This window comes from Petromyzon marinus, chromosome 1 (assembly GCF_048934315.1).
Source record: "Petromyzon marinus isolate PM22_M1 ecotype Great Lakes invasive population chromosome 1, UKy_Petmar_22M1.pri1.0, whole genome shotgun sequence".
Classification (NCBI taxonomy): Eukaryota; Metazoa; Chordata; class Hyperoartia; order Petromyzontiformes; family Petromyzontidae; genus Petromyzon; species Petromyzon marinus.
In genome coordinates this window covers 34,199,061-34,215,783 of record NC_133667.1, presented here as the reverse complement: position 1 = coordinate 34,215,783, position 16,723 = coordinate 34,199,061, and the positions used below count along the sequence as shown (strand labels likewise).

At 48.1% G+C, this 16,723-nt stretch overlaps 1 protein-coding gene across 4 annotated transcripts in view; it reads left to right on the top strand.

Moving 5' to 3' along the window:
- The window catches only part of CHRNA7 (cholinergic receptor nicotinic alpha 7 subunit), a 59,573-nt gene that overhangs the window by 5,378 nt on the left and 37,472 nt on the right, over positions 1-16,723 (top strand). For all 4 annotated transcript variants that reach the window (XM_032950267.2, XM_032950276.2, XM_032950260.2 and 1 more), the window contains exons 3-5: positions 9,600-9,739; positions 11,102-11,146; positions 11,867-11,976. In XM_032950267.2, the coding sequence (XP_032806158.1) occupies positions 9,600-9,739; positions 11,102-11,146; positions 11,867-11,976 (295 nt within the window). The remainder of the gene's footprint in view (positions 1-9,599; positions 9,740-11,101; positions 11,147-11,866; positions 11,977-16,723) is intronic.

The window sequence follows — 16,723 nt, the reverse complement described above, 5'->3', positions numbered from 1 at the left end:
CCAACAATTACCCAGTGATAATTGCCAGTGACAATTATCTGAAGCAGTCTTGGGCCTCCCCGAGGTCGACTCAGCCTCAAATTAGTACGTGTTACGGTGTGTAGACATCGCCACTATGGAGACAAAGGCGAACAGGCGTGCCGCTGGCTACCCACCCCCTAGTGTACCGTGCCGACTTTCAAAGGTGCTCGCTCACAGCACTTGCCCCTACAGTCTGTTAAGGCTATACGGGGGATCTTTGTGTGTTTGTAGAGGGCTGTGTGTGTTTGTAGAGGGCTGTGTGTCCGGCAAAACAACCCCCTACCTCCTCGCGGTGCCGGACGGGCAACTCTGTGGGGGGAGGGCCAATTTCGATTGGCTCCTCCCCTCATGGCGTCTGTGACCACCACAGTGGCTAAACGGGGGCTCTGGACGGGTACGAGGGGCTGGTAACCCCTCCACCTTCAATAAATAACCACTAAACCACGAATAAAATATGTAACTAATAAGCTTGTGCCGGAGGCCCCGGGGGGACAGGCGTCTATGACGTCTCGTGGCCAAACCCCATTTGGCGGAGCCAGGAGATTGAATCTCTACCCTCGGGGCTCCTCCAGAAACAACGAAAAGCCACTACGGATGGCCACGTGGAATGTCCGAACGCTCACTGCGGAGGAGAGGCTGCCACTCCTCTGTCGGGAGCTAGACCGGTACCGCCTGGATCTCTGTGGCATTCAGGAGGTCCGGTGGACCGGTTCTGGCTCCTGCCACCATGAGGGGTGGACAGTCCTCAACTTGGGGTGTGGCTCTTCTTTTGAACAAAATAATGAAGGGGGCGTGGGAGCGTGGCGGTGAGGTGTGGGAAGCTGTAAGCCCCAGGCTACTTTGGGCTCGCCTTCCCATCAACCGGAGGCGAGGAGTGGAGGTCATGGTTACTTATGCCCCACTGAAGACGAACATCCGTGGAGGGATGCAGTCAAATGCCTTCTATGACCTCCTGTCACTGGTGCTGGCTAAAGTGGCACCTTGGGATAGAGTCATCATGTTGGGTGACTTCAATACCCGAGTTGGCCATGATGCTGGCACCTGGTCTGGAGTGATTGGAGGGCATGGGCCAGATCAGCTCAATGACAACGGTAGGAGGCTGCTAGATTTTTGTGCAGCCCATGGGCTTGTAATTACCAACATGCTGTTCCGGCATCGGCACATCCACACAACATCATGGATGCATGCCGGGTCCAAGCAAGAACATCTGCTGGACTACATAGTGATGGACCAGCGGATGCGAGCCCATGTCCTTGACACCAGGACCTACCGTGGAGCTGATCTGCCCTCTGACCATCGACTAGTCATCTGTAAGATGCGCCTGCCATTCTTCCACTCCGGTGGTGGGTGTACACCCAGGACCCAATTCCAACCTAAAGTCGCCTGGTCTCAGTTATCTGATGAAAGTTGCAAGCGAGAATTTCATCATCGCTTGCGGCTGGGATTGGCATTGTCCCCCACTCCTCCTGATGTCGAGGGTAAATGGGCGAGGTTTAGGACTGTGACTCATGCAGCTGCAATGGCTGCTTTGGGTACATGGTCCAGACCTCCCCAGAGACCCTGGCTGACAGAGGAGGTGTTCAGGATGGTTGAGAAAAAGCGACAGGCCCACTGTCATCGGCTACAGAATCCCACGTCAGAGAATGAGGAGGCTTACCGCACCCTTCGTTCAGAGGTTCGGAGAGCCGTGAGGAGCTGCAAGGATGGTTGGTGGTCACAAGTTGCTGAGTAGATGGAGTCTGCCTCAGTGGCCCACGATCACAAATCTCTATTTAACTCCATCAAAAAAGTAACCTGCAGCACCACACCTATTACCATCATTAGGGGAAAAAACGGTGATTCAATCTCCGACCCGCAGGAACAGGTTTGCAGATTTGCTGAGCATTTCTGTGAAGTCCTGGGGGAGGGAAAATCCCTCAGCCAGGAAAACATCGTGGCACAAAGTGAGGATGACCCTGCTGATGCTGCGATGCCTCAAATATTGGAAGAAGTCACCCCCTGTGAGTGGCTGGCTGAAGTACCATCTGTTGAGGAAGTACTGAAGGTGATCCGGAGTCTGAGACCAGGAAAGGCAGCGTTCAGAGATGATCTCCCAAGCGAAATGCTGAGGGAGGGTGGCGTTTGTGCACAGACTGCCCTATATGACATCATAACAGCAGTCTGGACCACTGGACGGGTTCCGCAGGATTGGAAGGATGCCCTGGTGGTCCCCCTCTTTAAGAAGGGGGGCGGCACAGACTGTAACAACTACAGGGGCATCTCACTCCTCAGTGTGACGGAAAAGGTCCTGGCAAGGATTATTCAACATAGCCTCGCCAGGCACACTGAGGAGAGGCTTGCGGAGCCCCAATGCGGTCTCATGAAAGGGCAGTCCTGCACAGATGCCATATTTTCTGTCCGTCTGCTACAGCAGAGGTGTAGGGAATTCCAACAAGACCTACATCTCTGCTTTATTGACCTGGTCAAGGCCTATGATACCATCAGTACGCCTGGGCTCTGGGTTGTTCTTCGTGCTTTTGGAGTCCCTGACCCTCTGCTCACGATCATTAAGGACCTTCATGATGGTGAGCGGGCCCGGGTAAAACTACGTGGCCGGCAGTCAGAGCAATTCCCTCTACACCTTGGGGTGCGACAGGGATGTCCTCTGGCTCCCACATTATTTAACACCTATTTTGACCAAGTAGTTCGTGAAGCCTTCAATAGCTGTACTGGGGGAATCTCCATTTGGTACAGATATAATGGGAGGCTGATCGATGCCCGGGTGTGGTCAAGAGATGGCTCCCTATTGCTCAACCACGTTATGTATGCTGATGATTTGGTAATAGCTGCTCATTCAGAGGAGGAGTTGGAAACGCTGCTGCTGAGACTGGAGCGTGCCACTAAGAGATGGGGCCTTACCATCAGCCCCACCAAAACTAAGCACCTGCCTGGGTATTTTGTACCATCGGACACTCCACCCCCACAACTCCGACTCGGTGATGGGGCAGTTGTGGAGAGAGTGGAGAGTTTCCCATACCTGGGCAGTGTGCTTGTGACCGGCTCCAGTTTAACAGCAGAGGTCTCACTCCGAATCAGTCGAGCGGCAATATCTTTTCATCGGATGCGTAACGCTGTGTGGAAGCTACCTGGTCTATCGCTCCGCACTAAGCTTCAGGTCATCTCGGCCACGGTCATTCCCTCCCTTCTCTACGCTTGCGAAATGTGGACCACCTTAATGGAGCATCTTTGCCGGTTGGAAACATTTAGGCTGGCCTGCCTACGATCCATCCTGGGTTTAACCAGGCTGGATTGTGTGAGGAGCTCAAAAATCCTTGAAAGATCTGGGCAAGGTCCCATCGGTGAGCTCCTCCGGCAGGCAAGGCTGCGTTGGCTGGGTCATGTAGCCCGCATGCCCAGCCACCGCATGCCGAAACAGCTTTTGTTCGGCCGGATCGAGGGGGCTAAACGGGCGCGGCACAGGCTAGAGAAGAGATGGAGTGATATGGTACAGGAGGACGTGGAGCTGAGTGGACTTGCCGATGACTGGTACCAGCGGTGTCAAGATCGACCTCTGTGGAGGAGGCTCGTGAAGGACGCTATTGGGCAGTTGGAGGCAGCCGCCCTCCAACAACAACGGAGGGTGGAGGAGCGACGCTCACAACAACGAGCGGAGCGCCGGGTGGCTGAAGCATAGCAGGTTGGCACAGTAGGGGGCACAGGTGGTGCATCAGCCAGTCATCTCAGTCAGTCGACCCGTGGCACCTGGTTCTGACCCGTGACCTCCTGCCAGCGGGCGTTCGACACTTCACGTGGCCTCAAGGTGCACATAGCCTGGCACAAGCGTCGTGGTGACGTCACCGCCACTTAGTGGCGAATGGCGGTTGTTGTTGTTGTTGTGTGTGTGTAGAGGGCTGTGTGTGTAGAAGGCTATGTGTGTGTGTAGAGGGCTGTGTGTGTGTAGAGGGCTATGTGTGTGTGTGTAGAGGGCTAAGTGTGTGTGTGTGTAGAGGGCTGTGTGTGTGTAGAGGGCTATGTGTGTGTGTGTAGAGGGCTATGTGTGTGTGTAAAGGGCTGTGTGTGTGTGTAGAGGGCTATGTGTGTGTGTATAGTGGGCTGTGTGTGTGTAGAGGGCTATGTGTGTGTAGAGGGCTATGTGTGTGTGTGTGTAGAGGGCTGTGTGTGTGTAGAGGGCAATGTGTGTGTGTAGAGAACGTTGTGTGTGTGTGTAGAGGGCTGTGTGTGTGTGTGTGTAGAGGGCTGTGTGTGTGTGTAGAGGGCTATGTGTGTGTGTGTGTAAAGGGTTATGTGTGTGTGTAGAGGGCTATGTGTGCGTGTGTAGAGGGCTATGTGTGTGTGTGCAGCGGGCTATGTGTGTGTGTGTAGAGGGCTGTGTGTGTGTGTAGAGGGCTATGTGTGTGTGTAGAGGGCTGTGTGTGTGTAGAGGGCTATGTGTGTGTGTAGAGGGCTGTGTGTGTGTAGAGGGCTATGTGTGTGTGTAGGGGGCTATGTGTGTGTGTGTAGAGGGCTATGTGTGTGTGTAGAGGGCTATGTGTGTGTGTTGAGGGCTGTGTGTGTGTAAAGGGCTGTGTGTGTGTGTGTAGAGGGCTATGTGTGTGTGTAGAGGGCTATATGTGTATGTGTAGAGGGCTATGTGTGTGTGTAGAGGGCTATGTGTGTGTGTTGAGGGCTGTGTGTGTGTAAAGGGCTATGTGTGTGTGTGTAGAGGGCTATGTGTGTGTGTGTAGAGGGCTATGTGTGTGTGTTGAGGGCTGTGTGTGTGTAAAGGGCTGTGTGTGTGTAGAGGGCTATGTGTGTGTGTAGAGGGTTATGTGTGTGTGTGTAGAGGGCTATGTGTGTGTGTGTGTTGGGCATAGAGACGGGCGACTAGAGGACGATGCTGGGCATTGTTGACCGGACATCGTGCATCAAGGGGCTTTGTAAACACGCACTCAATGTCCGCACCGCAATCAATCGAGCCGTGAAAAAGTTTTCCCACGTTCCACAAAAACGTTGCGGCAAACACGACCCCACATTCGCACCACCCCTACCCCACCCCCAAATCTCGCCCGGCGCCGATTCTGTATATTTTAATCGTTGATTTTGATAGGAACGCGCGGGTTTACGCATTTAACGGGTCACTGAGTCTCGCGAAATTGCATGGAACGAATGGCAAACGTCCCATGTGTAATAGCCCCGTGCGTGTTACGTATTTATGAGCGAATGCTTTTAAAAGTGGCGACGGTGTTTTGTTGTTTGCTCTTGTTGATGCACGACTGATTTAAAGTGGTGTATATCATACATTCTTAGCGGCCGCATGAACGCAGGACGCCATATCCAGAGGCTGGAGGCATCGTGGATTGCATGCCATTGGGCCGTAATTGCGTTTTGGCGTCTCCCTTTTGTGCGATCCGGTCATGCGTCGCTCAAACATAACCCGGCGTCAAGTTGACCCTCACAAAGGTCATCGGTTTGTTTTTTTAAAGCAGATTTTACGAACAAGGTGGAAACGAGCAAACACAAATCACGCACGTGCACGAAGTCCATAACGCTCTACAGCGCTGGTGGCTGTTCTAGGAAGTGTGTAAATTTTATTCGAGGGAACATACGCAAACGAATGAGGGAATTATTTAACTGCTAAAAGGTCAGCGACGTCGCCAACAGGGATGTCAACGACGGTCCAGAGGCGCCACGGTGGCGAGATGTTAACTACCTCGCCTGGTATACAGGAGGTCGGTGGTTCGATCCCGACCCTGATGAGGCCTGTATATTTAGAGTTTGCGTGTCTCTTTTCCCCGTGGTCGCGTGGATTTTTTTCTCCGGGTCCTCCGGTTTTCCCCTCCACATTTAGAAACAGGCATTGAGATTATTTCGATTTTTTTTGCTGCATTAAATGTCCAAATGATAAGCCACTTTGTTGAGGTATGATTAGTGGCAAGGTCGCATCTGAAAAATAAGTGAATACCTCTGTGTGGGCTTTGTCTGGTAGGATGGGGATGGTTTAGTTTTATTTGTATGTTTGAGTGATTTATTTAACCTTTCTTGTACTTTGCACTCCTATTGTGTTTTTGTTTTGTTTATTGTTGTAACGTTCTTACCCACCCCTTACTGGACTTATTTGAAAAATAACTTCATAGCTCATCGGATTTCTCCAGTGTAAATACATATTCTAATTCTGATTCGGAACGACGGAGTGACAGCCGAGGGATGACGGAAACAAGCCCGCAGTGACATCCACCCCGGGAGATTGCGGCAATTATATAAATGAGCTCGTGTGAAGGAGGTGCTAGGTGAATAATAACATCGCAGGAGGGTGAGCAGCAGAGATGCCGGCAGCTTAAACTAAACTATTAATATAGAAACTATGAGATTTTTTTCACCAGGTAAGGCCCCCAACTGAGCTGTTTTGCTTCTTTCTCGGAAGTGACCTGGCCAAAAGTGATAGCTCAAAGAAGGGGCTTATCGCGCGGGCATTTATAGCAGACAAATACTCTAAACGCACATCGATTCTAAACGTGGAGGGGAAAAACCCCCGAGGACGCGGAGAGAAAATCCACGTGACCACGGAGAGAGAAAACGCAAAACTCCAAATATACAACAGGCGTCAGGGTCGGGATCGAACCCACGACCCTCCTGCATGCCAGGCGAGGTAGTTAACATCCCGCGACTGTGGCGCCCTTTGCGAAGCATGCCGAGGACCTTAATCCAGCAGTGGATTGATGGGAGTTTTTTTTACAACGATGACGACGTCGATGACTAATGTTGACGTCATAGCCGCATATCGAGATAACGTCAGGGGACAGACGCGCGCGCGTCGCGAGATGACGTTCCACGTGAACACGTCATCCACGTGAACACGTCATCCACGTGAACACGTCATCCACGTGAACACGTCATCCACGTGAACACGTCATCCACGTGAACACGTCATCCACGTGAACACGTCATCCACGTGAACACGTCATCCACGTGAACACGTCATTGGGATATTGCTCATGGGGGAGAGTGGCGGAGGGGCTTGCTATTTAAACCCCGCCGTTCACATTGGTCGCTGAGTTATGGCCAGCACTGTAATAAATGTTTACTTGTCACGTTGTCGGAGGTCCTTAATAGCAACGCAACTTTATGATACAAATGTAATGTACTGAAGAGTGTCTTCTTTGGTTCTTTCGGTAAAGTCACGTAGAATGAGAATAAAATAATAAATTGATAAAATAAAATAACACAATAATATTCTCACGACGTTTCGGCCACAACACAAGAGGCCTTCAACAGTCTCGCTCCCTTCACCTGATGAAGGCCTCTTGTGTTGTGGCCGAAACGTCGTGAGAATATTATTGTGTTATTTTATTTTATCAATTTATTATTTTATTCTCATTCTACGTGACTTTACCAAAAGAACCAAAGAAGATGAATCATTGCAGTCACGAAAGCTTTAAATCGAAATTTTACTGAAGAGTGAATTATCCTTCGAAGAGTTACCATGATCACCATTTGCTGCCAATTTTAGTTTATTTATTAGACATATGGACAGACGATAGAGCAAATTAATGCGTTTAACCATTGGGAAGGGTTCCAACTCCCCACAGGGCCATATTATCCAAAAGGCCACAGTAGGCACTGTGCCTAGGGCCTACGAAAACTAAAGGGCCTGCAAAAAATGTAACCAAGATATCTTCTTGAATAAATATATTTATATAGCAAAGGTAGGCACAGTGTATATACGAAGAGGCAGAGTCATGTCAACATCAATCTTTTTTTTTCCATAACGTGAGAGAGAATTTAACACCGGAGATGAACTTTTCGAGATTTTTTCATTGCAAATTTAGGAATAACATCTTCAAATGGGTGTTTTTCGCGCAATCTCACTCTCAACATAGAGCAGTTGCAAGGCGAGACAAGGCGGCGTTGCTGTGCTAGGAGTGAGACAAGCGGAATGACAGCGGCTCTAGGAGCAACAGAGGGCAGCAGCAGCACCAACTGTGGAACGTTATCACTGAAGGGCTACGAAACAAAGGATCTGGGACCTACAATGAATTCTAGATTTGAAGCTTTCGTGACTGCAAGGATCCATACTCTTTGGTTCTATTCGGTAAAGTCACGTAGGTAAAAATAAAATAACAAAAAATCACGACGTTTTGGCCACAACACAAGTGGCCTTCATCAGGTGAAGGGACTGGACTGTCCAGAGGACAGCGTTGGAGTGAAGACAGCAAGCCCAGGTCGCGTCCTTCCTCCCACACAGCTTAAAGGACGCGACCTGGGCTTGCTGTCTTCACTTCAACGCTGTCCTCTGGACAGTCCAGTCCCTTCACCTGATGAAGGTCACTTGTGTTGTGGCCGAAACGTCGTGATTTTTTGTTATTTTATTTTTACCTACGTGTCTTTACCGAATAGAACCAAACAGTACCTACAATGAACTTAATCCGGCCATTACCCCACCACCAGTATTGTTTAATGCACCTCTTGTGAATTTCCACCTCTGAAATTGGTCAGATAGCCCGGAACACTCAGCTTGAGTGCATAGTAACAAGATACGTTATTTAAATGCAAGTTTACTTTGATTAAGAAATCGAATTTTGCCCAATGCTGATCAAATCTGTCTTTGTATTATCTCACGTTTATGTTCACTGAGTGTCAAACCGACATCAGGGCAGAGTTATGCATGCAAGATCAATATGATTGGCTACTGATGCCTCAATACGCAATACCTGTGTACAGAGTAGGTACCCAAGAAATGTGGAGCAGCCACAGGTTCAACACATTGCGCTCAGACAACTCAAGTCTGAGGCTGCCTCTTTACACTTCTGAACGCCTGAAACGTTTTACAAGATGAGATATCTTTGGGTTTTTTTTGCGTTTCATCTTTCTGTTCTGGTAAATTGAAGGAGGGAGTCTGCCAGCGCTCCTGGTGTGGAGGATACCCACACGTCTTTGCGACAATGGTCATTCGCTCCCTCGCGAAGATACACGGAAGTTTTGTAAGAGAGAAGTTTTGCGACGGGCGGACGATGTGAAAAAGTGCAGGCCAAACGATGAGGCCTGCTGCAGTTAGAGCGGATCGAACGGAGGTGCAGGTGGCATGCCGATGCATTCTGGCGTTGAAGCAGAGGCAGCAAGGTAGCTTCTACCCACTTTCGTATTTTCATTGACCTTCCCAACGTTTTGGCAGTGCCCCTGAGACAACCTGTATTTTAGCTAAATCATAGGCTTTCCTTCTCTTGCCTTCTGCAACGAGGACGAGACGCGGTCAGTGTTTACCTACCCCTGGAGGAAATCAAGGTGCTTACCGGAGATCCAAAGAGTATTGTTTACGGTTGTTTACGGTCTCTGAGAGGTGGGTTGCATGTCCGTCCCCTGTCCGTGCCGGTTACGACTAAACATGCCCCTCTGGTTCTCTTCTGAGCATAACCCTCTGGGCATGGCACTGGCCACGAGGCGAGTTGCTTGTTGTCATGTTGAGAACATCTCTCACTCTCGCGCCCAGCCACGTTCGTTATTGATTTCTGGCGAGGCCAAAGGGACCGATGTTGGCACAGCCCCTCATGGCCCTTCTCTTTCTCCACCTCCAACTCTCGCCCCCCCCCCCTGCCTGCCCACAGACTCGCTGCAGGGTGAATACCAGCGCAAGCTCTACCGCGACCTGCTCAAGAACTACAACCCTCTGGAGCGGCCGGTCGAGAATGACTCAATGTCGATCTCCGTGCAGTTCCAGCTCATTCTCATGCAGATCATGGACGTGGTATGCACTCGAACGTGGCCACGGTGATGCGCGCGCGTGGTGGGGAGCGGCGGTGCAGCGGTTAGCACTGCGCGGCGCTACGAACCTGGCGACCCGGGTTCGATTCCCGCTCACGGCCAACACCACGGTGACGATTATTTGAACCGGTCCTGAGCCTCCCCTTGCTCGACTCAGCCTCAAATGAGTACCTGGTGCGGTGTGTAAACATCGCCACTGGGGAGACAAAGGTGGTCGGGCGTGGTGCTCGCCATCCTCCCCCTCGTGTGCTGTGCTGGCCTTCATAGGTGTTCGCTGACAGCACTTGCCCCAACGGTCTGTTAAGGCTATACTTGGGATCTTTGTCTTTGGTGGAAGGGGGGGGGGGGTAGAGAGTTGATGGTTGAAGGGGGGGGGGTGAGTTGACCTCTAGGTTACGGCTCCTTGCCTCATTGCGCAATCCTCTCATTCCCTCCCCTCCCATAATTCGAGTGCGAGCGGTTCATCGGGGCCTTTGGAGCGCGAGTGGTGCCGTGGCACATCTGCACCGCATATTAATGGTCAATTACGTGGCGATTTACGGAGTACACCTGATGGGAACTCAGCTGTAATGTGCGAACTTTAATTGCACCTTTTTTTTTGGGTTGCCTTATCCGGGCCCTGCCCAGCACCATTGAGGGCAATAATGGAACCCACCGAGCCTCTGATTAGCACGGTTGGCTATGTGCCGTGAGAAATAAGTTCAACATGCGTACGTACGTAACGTTCACCGAGCACTCGTTCACCTGTCATCTTCACCCAGCGCGTGATTATTCTGCGGCTGAATACGCGCAGGATGTCTGCATTATTCATTATGTATGTTATTTATTACATTTCCCCCCCCCCTCCCGCCCAAAAGTAAACATTACCAAAAATAAATTGCGGGCGGTAATTCGTACGTAAAAAAAATGTATACAACTTAATTGTAATTCGATTTACGAATAATTAAATGCATAATTTCTCAGACATTTTCAGTTTAGAGAGCGGCCTGCCCTTAACTTAATTGCAAAGTGTACATTTAATTTACTTTTATATGTAACGTATTCTCTGGATAACGAGACGCACTTATGTATCGTAAAGCATACGTTTGTGGTGCATCTTACTTTCCCGAGGCTCTTATAAATCCACACAATACGGTAATTATATATAGATTATATATATTTCTACATAAGGATCTGGTCATTGGAGAACGATTGAAGGGCCGTCCTAGCGAATAACCATGACTTGTCTCAAATGTGTCTGCGGTCCTGTGCCCCCACCGTGGCATTTGCAATCCAAGCGTCATGGTGCACAGGTGAGTCGTACGATGTGACCTCTGAACAGCTTGCTCTGTGTCCCCTTCCGCAGGATGAGAAGAACCAAGTACTAACCACAAACGTCTGGCTGCAATTTGTGAGTTCATCTATAAAGTGGCGCTAAACGTTGCTTGCTAAGCACTCTCTTAACTTTTTTTTTACATGTTAGCGCGAGAATTGCGCGCATTTGCGCGCCCTTTTTTAATTCGGCAAGTGACACGTTTTCACGGGCAATAATTATCAGACGTGCGGAAATTTCAAATTGGTGGTAATTTGGTCTTTGAGGAATTACGTTTTTTTTTCATGGGCAGGCTAATTGTTCCATTTATTTACGTCAGGATTGTTTGTTTTCACGCTGTCATAGGGCACGTTTTTAACGGGTTACCCGCACCTCCGATTCCCCTGCACCTCCGATTAGCATGGTTGGCTGCGTACGGTGCGAAAGAATTTCAACGTACACGTAGATTTCAGCTGGAGCTATCCGGGGCTGAGCTCTGGAAAATATTTACCCACGGGAAGGAGAATTGGGAAGGGGATATTTGAAGGGGGTTGGGGTGGTGGGTTGGGGTGGGGGGTGGCGGGGGGGCAGGGAGGGTTTAGGTTTGGAGGTTGGTGTCCTCAAGAAAACAATCCATGAGAAATCAAGCCCCGTACAAATGGTTGCGCGGTGCAGTGTGGTTGCGGTGTGGTGATGCTAGGATTTACGAGCCCGGTAACCGCCGTGTGGCACAAGCGCTCACCAGAACGGGCTTTGAGGGTTCCGCTGTGCCGCTAGCTCTGCTAAACATGTCGCGTCTTCTCGCTCGCCTTCCTCCAGTTCTGGAAGGATCATTACCTCCATTGGAACTACAGTGAACACCCGGGGGTGAAAAACCTACGCTTTCAACCCCATCAGATCTGGACGCCTGACATCCTGCTGTACAACAGGCAAGACAATGCACGGTCATGTGTTAGTGCACCGAGTAACTGCTGCATCAGGTGACACATAATGAACATTGTAAGAAAAAAACACAAGATCATGCAATTTCGATTGCAAAAATTAATATATACGTATTTGTATTTTCTTTGGGGAAAAATGCAAAGCCGGCTGAATGGAGCCCTCTCGCAACAGAGGTCAGCAGTGGGCTGCGTGTATACATTTCCCGGAACACTGAATGATGTAGAGCACACATGAAGGATAAGATATCTTTAATGCGGTCAGCATGAACGTGACTTGGGATCGGTATTGGCATTGTTACAGCTGGCAGCGGAGTAAATCTCCGTGGAATTGTGGCAGACCGTAAATATGGTCAAAAAACAATTGCAAACCCCATCAGTTGTGGCTAATATGACCAAAAAAATTGAGGAATTATCCAGGGAGGCTGGCAATGCGCTAGGCAAGAATGCAGCGAGCTGGAGCAACAGTGAGTTGGAAAGAGATTTTCCCCGGGCGTAGTTTCGCTTGCTGGCATTGTGATGCCTTATTATCATTATTAAGGTGTGCAGCGAGCAGTTAAAAGCATCAGAAGCAATGTTTGAGCGTGCTACACGACCAGGTCCCTCGCAGGCTCACTGCATCAGATATGGAATTCTGCAACGGGTTTTCCCTCCAGCTGCTGGCGACAACACGCAAGGTCTTTGGACGAAATCTTAGAATGCCAAGACGGTGAGCGAGTGATTGAGTGGTAATGCACGGGGAGGTGGACCTCCAGCAAGATATTGGTGGGCAGTGGGACATAATTTGTTCCTGCGTGGCTTTCGGTGGGAAGAAAAATTCGAACGAAACCGGTGGTTTTTCAGTTTCAACGAAATGGAATGCACGCGTTGCATGGATCTTGGAAAAAAAAAACCTGGACTGGAGTTTGTTCGCTCACAGAGTAAAATGTTAATTGATCTAACGAACTCTTGGGCAGTGATCACATGTTGCAAGAGACCAGCCGTTGTGCGTGTCCGGTGACTTTGGCTGAGATGAGTGTGCCTGATGGCGCACTGCCTATGTAAAGGAAGGGCGTGAAAATGTAACTGCTTAAATTAAAAGTTAGAATTTTTTTTAAAGAAGGTTCGTACTTTTTTCTTTAAGTGGAACACGATTGTCTCCTCCAAAGTGCTGAAGGTGCAAGCGTTACTTGCCGTGTCTGTATCTGAAGACGGTTTTGTGAAATGGGTTTGAGAACGTTTTTTTAGGGTCTGAAAAAGTACACACACAAACCAACACACAAACCCAATGACCTTGCTAAATTGAAGTTTTCAAGTTTCAAGTTTTATTTTATTAAGTATAGCCCTGTGAGCCATGTGGTTCTTAACTCGGGTGCAACCGCAACAAACAAAAACATCAACACAGAACATCTTAAAATGACGACACGCAACAGAAAGATCCAGGAAAAAAAAAACAGCAAAAATCTTCCTGAAAAAAAAACCTTATAAAAAGGCTGTGTGCAAAAATCCCAAATCATTACGTTGCACCGGGCTGTCAAATATTAATGCGACTTCCTCATGCATTCCATAACACGTACCTCACGTTCTCTCGAAATGTGAAATTTGATTCACTGTGGGCATTTGTTTCAGCCCTATAATGGCATGAAATGTAATTAATAGGGGGGAATTCAAGAAACGTACACTTTGCAAAGTGACAAAATGCCATTCTCTCCCTCTCTCCTCAGTCGTGCGTAATATTTGTGGTCCGTAGCAATCTCCCGAATTTCACGGGAAACCCAATATCGTGCTCCACATATATATATATTCCCTATATATCCCCCCCCCGTGTGTGTTCGTTGGTACAATATGGTTTCTGACAGCCAGAATAGCCGTCACTTTGAGCCTTTCCTCGTCTCCTTGGGAGTATTGGGTCCAGCAGGAATGCCTTGGGGGGGGGAGGGGGATGAAGGAACTCTGGAGGCAGATCGTTCATGGTTCCACGGCGTGGTGCTCGAGGGATGGAGGGGGGGGGGTGCGGGCCAGCGGGCCGTATCGAAGTGCGCAAGCAACGTTATTTGCTGGACCCGTTATTGTTCGTATTATTACGTCCGGGCTACGACAAAATGTGGTATATATGTATCAATCACGTTTTTAATGCAAGCTGAACGACCCGAATTCACTATTATGAGTAGAGAATGTACAGTGTACCTTAGTCATGATCTCAATGTTCCCTTTTTAATATTATAAGTATATTAAATATTAAACCCTGTAAGAACAAAAACTCTGCGTTGGTCGCGGAGCGTTAGGTTTGTTTGAGGAAAGTTAAGCACGTGTCAGCTACGTAAGAATTCACCACCTGGAGCTTTGATGAATGGCAACGATTTAGGGTCATCGTCCAATTCCTTTTTGTCTCTTTTTACCATCTCATTTGTATCGCTTCTGATTCAATTCAGTCCAACGTGTTCAGCTCTTTTTTCTCTCCACAAATATTACCTGTGACATATAATTTTGCATACGACGGTGTGCATTGATCGTAAAGAATGTGTGCTCACACAGACAATTTAATGAATGTGTCGCGAGCATAAGGATCTAAATCTAAACTAAAAACTATTTTTTTTATTTTGCGAGGTAATGCCTATTGAGCTATGCAGCTCTTATTCAGAAGTGACCTGGCCACAAATGATAGCTCAACGAAGTGGCTTATCGTGTGGAAATGTATAGCAGCGAAATACTCGAAACAAATCTTTCTAAATGTGGAGGGAAAAACCGGAGGACCCGGAGAAAAATCCACGCCACCACGGGGAGAGAGAACATACAAAACTCCAAATATACAGCAGGCGTCAGGGTCGGGATCAAACCCACGACTTCCTACATACCAGGCGAGGGAGTTAACATCTCCCTACCGCAGCACCCCCAATTTCAATCAACGTATGGTTGGATACCCCACGACATTTATGTTATGTTCGACCACTTTTCTGATATGTCCTGCGTATGCCTGTGTATGTGACTTAAAAATGTGGAGTGGTGACACGGTGGTTAAAAGGCACCGTGCTACAAACGCAGCCACCCGAGTTTTAGTCTTGATCACGCTATCATTCGTGGAGAGTGACAAGGAATTGAATGAAGCTTAGGAAAGTAACGGTGCCCATCTGCATTCACAAGCGTGAGCCATTAAGTGTCAACGCAGTGACGTTCTCGAATGTACCAGCCAGATTGTGAGGTTTGCTGTTAAAAATGAAACCTTAATTTCGCAGCAATTACGGCCAGGGTGAAGTATTTCGAAACGGAGTAACACTCATTATGGACTAAACTTTTCATTAAACGATAATTCCCCAACATTACAAGTCAAGCGTGGGATAAGCTTGATAAACGACTCGAAGCAATTTTTCTAATTTGACAAAATTGATAGCTGGGAAATTAAAAAAAAAACATCCGTACCTCGGCAGATAATAAAAAAAATGTCTTCAAAATGCAATGGAGGGGGGAGGGGATTGTGCAGGGAAGAGTCATATGAGTGTAACAGATTATAATAATTATTATGCCAAACGGATTACCAATGCATTTGGGTATACTTTTTCTGAATTCCACAGAATGGCCCCATTGTTAAAAACATTCGCGTTTGTCAATTGGCACGAGCCCGCAGATGTGCTAGCTGATTTAAAAAAAATGTTGAGGGGTTTTGACAAAGGTGAATATTTAGAGCTCTCTCAGGTAGACATGGTTACTAATCCAGAGTGCTTCACCAGACATGCTAATGAATAGGTTCAATCAACAACAAAAAAAGGGCTCTTGTCAGTAGAATTATAACACTTTTCTTTCTAAGCATTGGGTTTTATAGTTTTAGAACTCCGCGTTTCAATCAGAACAAAACATGGTTTCTATATATTCTATGATGAAAGCTTTGCATGGCTGCAGCGTTATTGTCATTTTGAACCTGGAGGCAAATATTGCAGTATATTTGGCAGTACACGTGCGCACGTTGCATTTGTGCATCTGTTTGGTCGTAAAAAAAGCATTGTTATTTGGACAAATAGGTGGCAGCAGCCCCAACACATTTGTCAATAACAGCTGCCCTAAAGGAAACAAGCGTAGACTGTGCGACGTTTTGGGCAACGACCCTTATTCATAGCACATTGAGAGTGGCCAGATAGGTGGAGTGGGATAAGTGTTGGCATTTTCAAAATGCTATTCACTCTACATCTATGGCCTCTCCATGTGCTATGAAGAAGGCCCATAGAAGGGCCATAGAAAGGCCACTGAAGGGCCATTGAAGGGCCATTGAAGGGCCACTGAAGGGCCATTGAAGGGTCATTGCCTACAACCATTGCCTAAAGCGTTGCCCAAACTGTACTTCTTTTTTGGCAATGCTATTGTCACATGTGGTGAGTTTTTTGGTTGTTGTTTGTGCTTGCGTGCCACCGCCAACGCAGCAGCAGCATCACCAGATATAATTAGTTTCATTGTGGTAACAAAAAAACGAATTCCCTCCAGCATGGAAGTATGAATACTTGTTATATTGTTGTGGTTGTTTTACAAAATCAGGTAATATTACATGCCCTGAAATGTGCTCCCTTCAAACAACGCATTTCTTGACATCACTAATGCATTCTACACCTTTGTTCACATACGACTGTGAAGTTTATTGTATTCTCCGTGCAAAGGAAAATTAATTTAAAAAGCCAAACCAACATCTACAAAGTCTAATAACTCTCAACGCTGCCCTAGTATAAGCAGAACTGCACACACGTGACTACATACAAGGATTACATATTTCCCCTGA